This window comes from Aplidium turbinatum, chromosome 15, assembly GCF_918807975.1.
Source record: "Aplidium turbinatum chromosome 15, kaAplTurb1.1, whole genome shotgun sequence".
NCBI classification, from domain to species: domain Eukaryota; kingdom Metazoa; phylum Chordata; class Ascidiacea; order Aplousobranchia; family Polyclinidae; genus Aplidium; species Aplidium turbinatum.
The window spans coordinates 8,874,144-8,877,776 of NC_137486.1; the positions used below are offsets into that span (position 1 = coordinate 8,874,144).

At 35.9% G+C, this 3,633-nt stretch overlaps 1 protein-coding gene across 1 annotated transcript; it reads left to right on the top strand.

Annotated features, from left to right (window-relative positions):
* Window positions 1–489: 489 nt before the first annotated feature.
* LOC145784534 (transmembrane protein 39A-like) lies at window positions 490–2,762 on the top strand. Its single transcript, XM_082596373.1, has one exon. It carries the CDS (start codon window positions 490–492, stop codon window positions 1,909–1,911), a length of 1,422 nt encoding a protein of 473 aa, XP_082452499.1. The 3' UTR covers window positions 1,912–2,762.
* The last annotated feature ends 871 nt before the right edge of the window (window positions 2,763–3,633 follow it).

The following is a 3,633-nucleotide window of genomic DNA, read 5'->3' on the forward strand; positions in this document are numbered from 1 at the left end:
TATATATATTGTTTTTTTGTTGTGATGGTCAGAAATAAAAGCAAGCTGAATGCCGTAAACTAAATTTCATTTTGTGCTAGTTAGCCTGCTAACCAGAGACTTGTTATGAGTGGCGTTTCAGCTATTTTTCAGACATATCTTCAGTTTTTTTTATTTTTGACCATTACAACATAAAACAATGTATGCCAAACATAACAGAGGTCTAGAAAAAGGTGAAAGCGACAAAACACAGATCATGTTTTGTTACATATAGGGAATAGGGATTTGTTATGCTGAATTATATTACAAGAAATGATATGTTCATGTACAGTATTGTTTTTGTTTTTTTGTAATAATATACAATGGGTCTAATTTTTATATTTTTTTATCTTTATAAACCTTGATATCTTACCTTATGTTTAGATCGTTTTTTGATGTGCTGTGTTTTTAAATTTATGAGACTGATTTATCTGCACAAAAACTTTACAATAATTCAATGCTTAAAGGATTATGCCTAACCGCCGCAATCTTCGAAGACAGTTGACACTTCGTCCAAGGCCACTTCTTCCAAATCGCATTACGTCATCTGCAAACAATGATTTTAATGAACAATCAAATTTTTCTGATGGGAGATCGTACAGAGATGAAAATTTCCCTTTGTTTGCAGCTGTATCAGGAACACCTGAAATCAAACTTCTCACAATGAGTCCACTTGCTTTTGAAACTTTTTTCCTGTTTTATTTATTGGCAGCTTTGTTTTCGCAGTATCTTTTCATCTTTAAGACAGTTTGGTGGTACCCCCCTGCCTTGCCTCCGAGCACTACCACAGTCAGTTTTCATTTGATTGATAAAACTCTTACAGTGTTTCTTGTCATTCTATTTTCACGAAGACTGTTATGGGTTGTTATGTGGAACTATATTCGTCCCTCTCAAGAAAACGGTCCAAAGGTGATTCTTTGGGCTCTTTCTTGTTTAGTTGTTTCAGGGTTTTGTTTTGCAGAAATGGTGAACAGTGTTTACAACTTAATCAATTCCGAGAGCTCATTAAAATTGTTTCTTTTGTGTTACCCTATTTCGTTATTGGCAGTTATAAATTGTTGGTCTGAGAAAGGCTGCTTGCAGAGAACACTAAATTACGTCTGCAAAAAAACTCCAAAAAATCGAGCACAGGTATTAACTCAAAGAATTCCTGAACAATTGGAAGCTGGAAAAAATTCAAAAGATGCTTTATCACATATTGATGCTCAGCAAGTGCAAGAAGATGTAAAACGTCTTTGTAAAGATTTTAATTCTAGGCTCACAGAGATTATATTTGGCTCTATGATATCTGCATATTATTCAGGCTTGATTCCAATGTTCTTCACAAACCCTTATCATTCATATGATGTAGTGTGGTCATTTCAATGTACTTCCGTGGTATTAGTCAACTCATTTACAATGCTTGCTTTATACTTACTGCCCCCTCATTATCTGCAATGTTTAAACAAATCTGCATTGTTACTAGGATGCTATCAGCAAGTGAATATGGATTCTAAAGAACACGTTTTTGAAGATGAAGACATTCAAAATTGGTCACCACATGTGGTGTATAGTTCAGGAGATTATGTCGAACATGATGGTTGTCTATACAGGGCATTAGCTAAAAACAATACAGCTGTACCAGGAAACTCGAAACATTTCAGATTTTTTTGCATTTTTCATAAGCCACTGCGAGTGATGAAGAGTCTGTTGGCTCTTCATCTTAGTGTTGTTTTATTTCAAATCTATGTTATATTTTCGGTAACCCATTGGGATCATACCATTGCTCCAGCAATTTTGCAGTTTTTTAGTTATTACATCTTGTATATCATGCTGCGAGATTTTCTTATCATGAAAAAGCTCCATAGAATGAAGTGTACTGATCTGTTACTTTTAGATCCATTAAATGATTGACAAAGCTATGAATATACAGTAGAATTCGCCTGTAGTGACTTTGGCCATAGTGACACTTCGCCTATAGTGACACCTGTTGCAAAGTCCCGTTTGCATACGCAACAGTTGAGTAGAATTTGGCTATAGTGACACTTCGGTTATGGTGACACTTTTTCCGCGGTCCCTTCAGGTGTCACTATAGGCGAATTCTACTGTATATGAATGTAACATCTGTGCCACAAAAATTACTGCATTTTACAACCCAAAATCTGTTTTCAAAATCAAAAGTTGACCTTTCTTTAGCATCGTGAAAGTTGTTGCCACATTTCAGCATCGTTTTGTCAATCATAAGCACCAAGTACCCCATTGTTTGATAGCTCAGCACATGCAGGTACAAGAATGTGTTAATCACCAAGAACTGACCTATTTTAACTGCAGACCGTATTGGTTAAGTAAATAGTGGTAACAATGTATTACAGTGTGGTGTGCAGCACATTTTAGGAATTTATGGGTCATGCTGTGTCACTTTAAGACAATCTTGACAAGTGGCCATCATATTACGGTACTTTTGAAGAAAAAACAGTGGTTCATATCGCCTTGAGAAAAATACAAACATTAAGTGTATGAGTGTACTGTACATGGTACTCAAACTGCAAAATAACAACTATATAATGCAAATAATCTGATTTGTATTTTGTAATTTGTAAATGTTCAAAAGTGACATCAGTAAGTCAATATTTTTGTTGTACAGGAACGGAGAATTGTGCTGCACTTCTCAACATGTAGCTGTAATCAAAATAAGTTTTCATCTCAGTGCTCACCACCAGTCTTGTATGAAAAACCGAACTGTGCTTGAAATTAAATTTATTTGAAATAAATGTGCTTGTGTTTCGATTGGTATTGATCAGTTCATACTGGATTGTTGTTACGTTTACATTGTCATGTTTTCATGATGATAGTATTTTGTTTGGACTGTGTTATACTCATACGCGCCGACTTCCGGGGGGGCCGGGGGGCGGCGCCCCCCGTAAACTTATAGTTGAGGGGCAACAAAAATGGTTATTACAAGTGGTGTTTCAAAGATAAAACGCTTCGCGAAAGAGATTTAGATCATTTAAATGGACGAATGCCGAAAGCGAAAAATAGCCTACGTTGCTTTTGCCCGCAAAACAGCAGCTGATCGCATGGCTTTCTCATACGGTACGGAAATTTCAAAGTAGATGGTTGGTAGCAGGCCCGCAACCAGCAAATAATTTCGGGGGGGGCATTTAGTTTTTATCAAAGAACAAGCATTAAAATGATGCATTGTGACATTTTTATGTTAATGTCCACGCCCATTGATAGAGTGTGTGGCACTACCATGTTACGGTTCAGTGGTCATAACTTATGTCCATCACGTTTTTGTTTAGTACAGCATTAAAGAAAACTAGCCTTTGTAACCTTTTCTCATTTAGCTATGACTAACCAAGGAAGAAAATTACGATATTACAGTAATGTGTTCAGTCGATTACAAATAAAATACAACATCTGTAGGCTACGAACTGCATTGGCACGACTGGAGTCATAAATTAATCAATAACATATAGGCTATTTACATCAGTGGTTCTCAAACTTTTTCAAAAAATTTGTTGAACGGTCCCCTTGCAATTTTTTCAACGGCTCACGGTCCACCAAAAACTTAAGGCAAATTAGAGCAAAAACGGTAAATAATTATTTATTTGTTACATGCAATTAAAAATGCAC

Coding starts and splice junctions, on each gene's coding strand:
- LOC145784534 (XM_082596373.1), top strand. CDS start 490: ATGCCTAACCGCCGCAATCTTCGAAGACAGTTGACACTTCGTCCAAGG.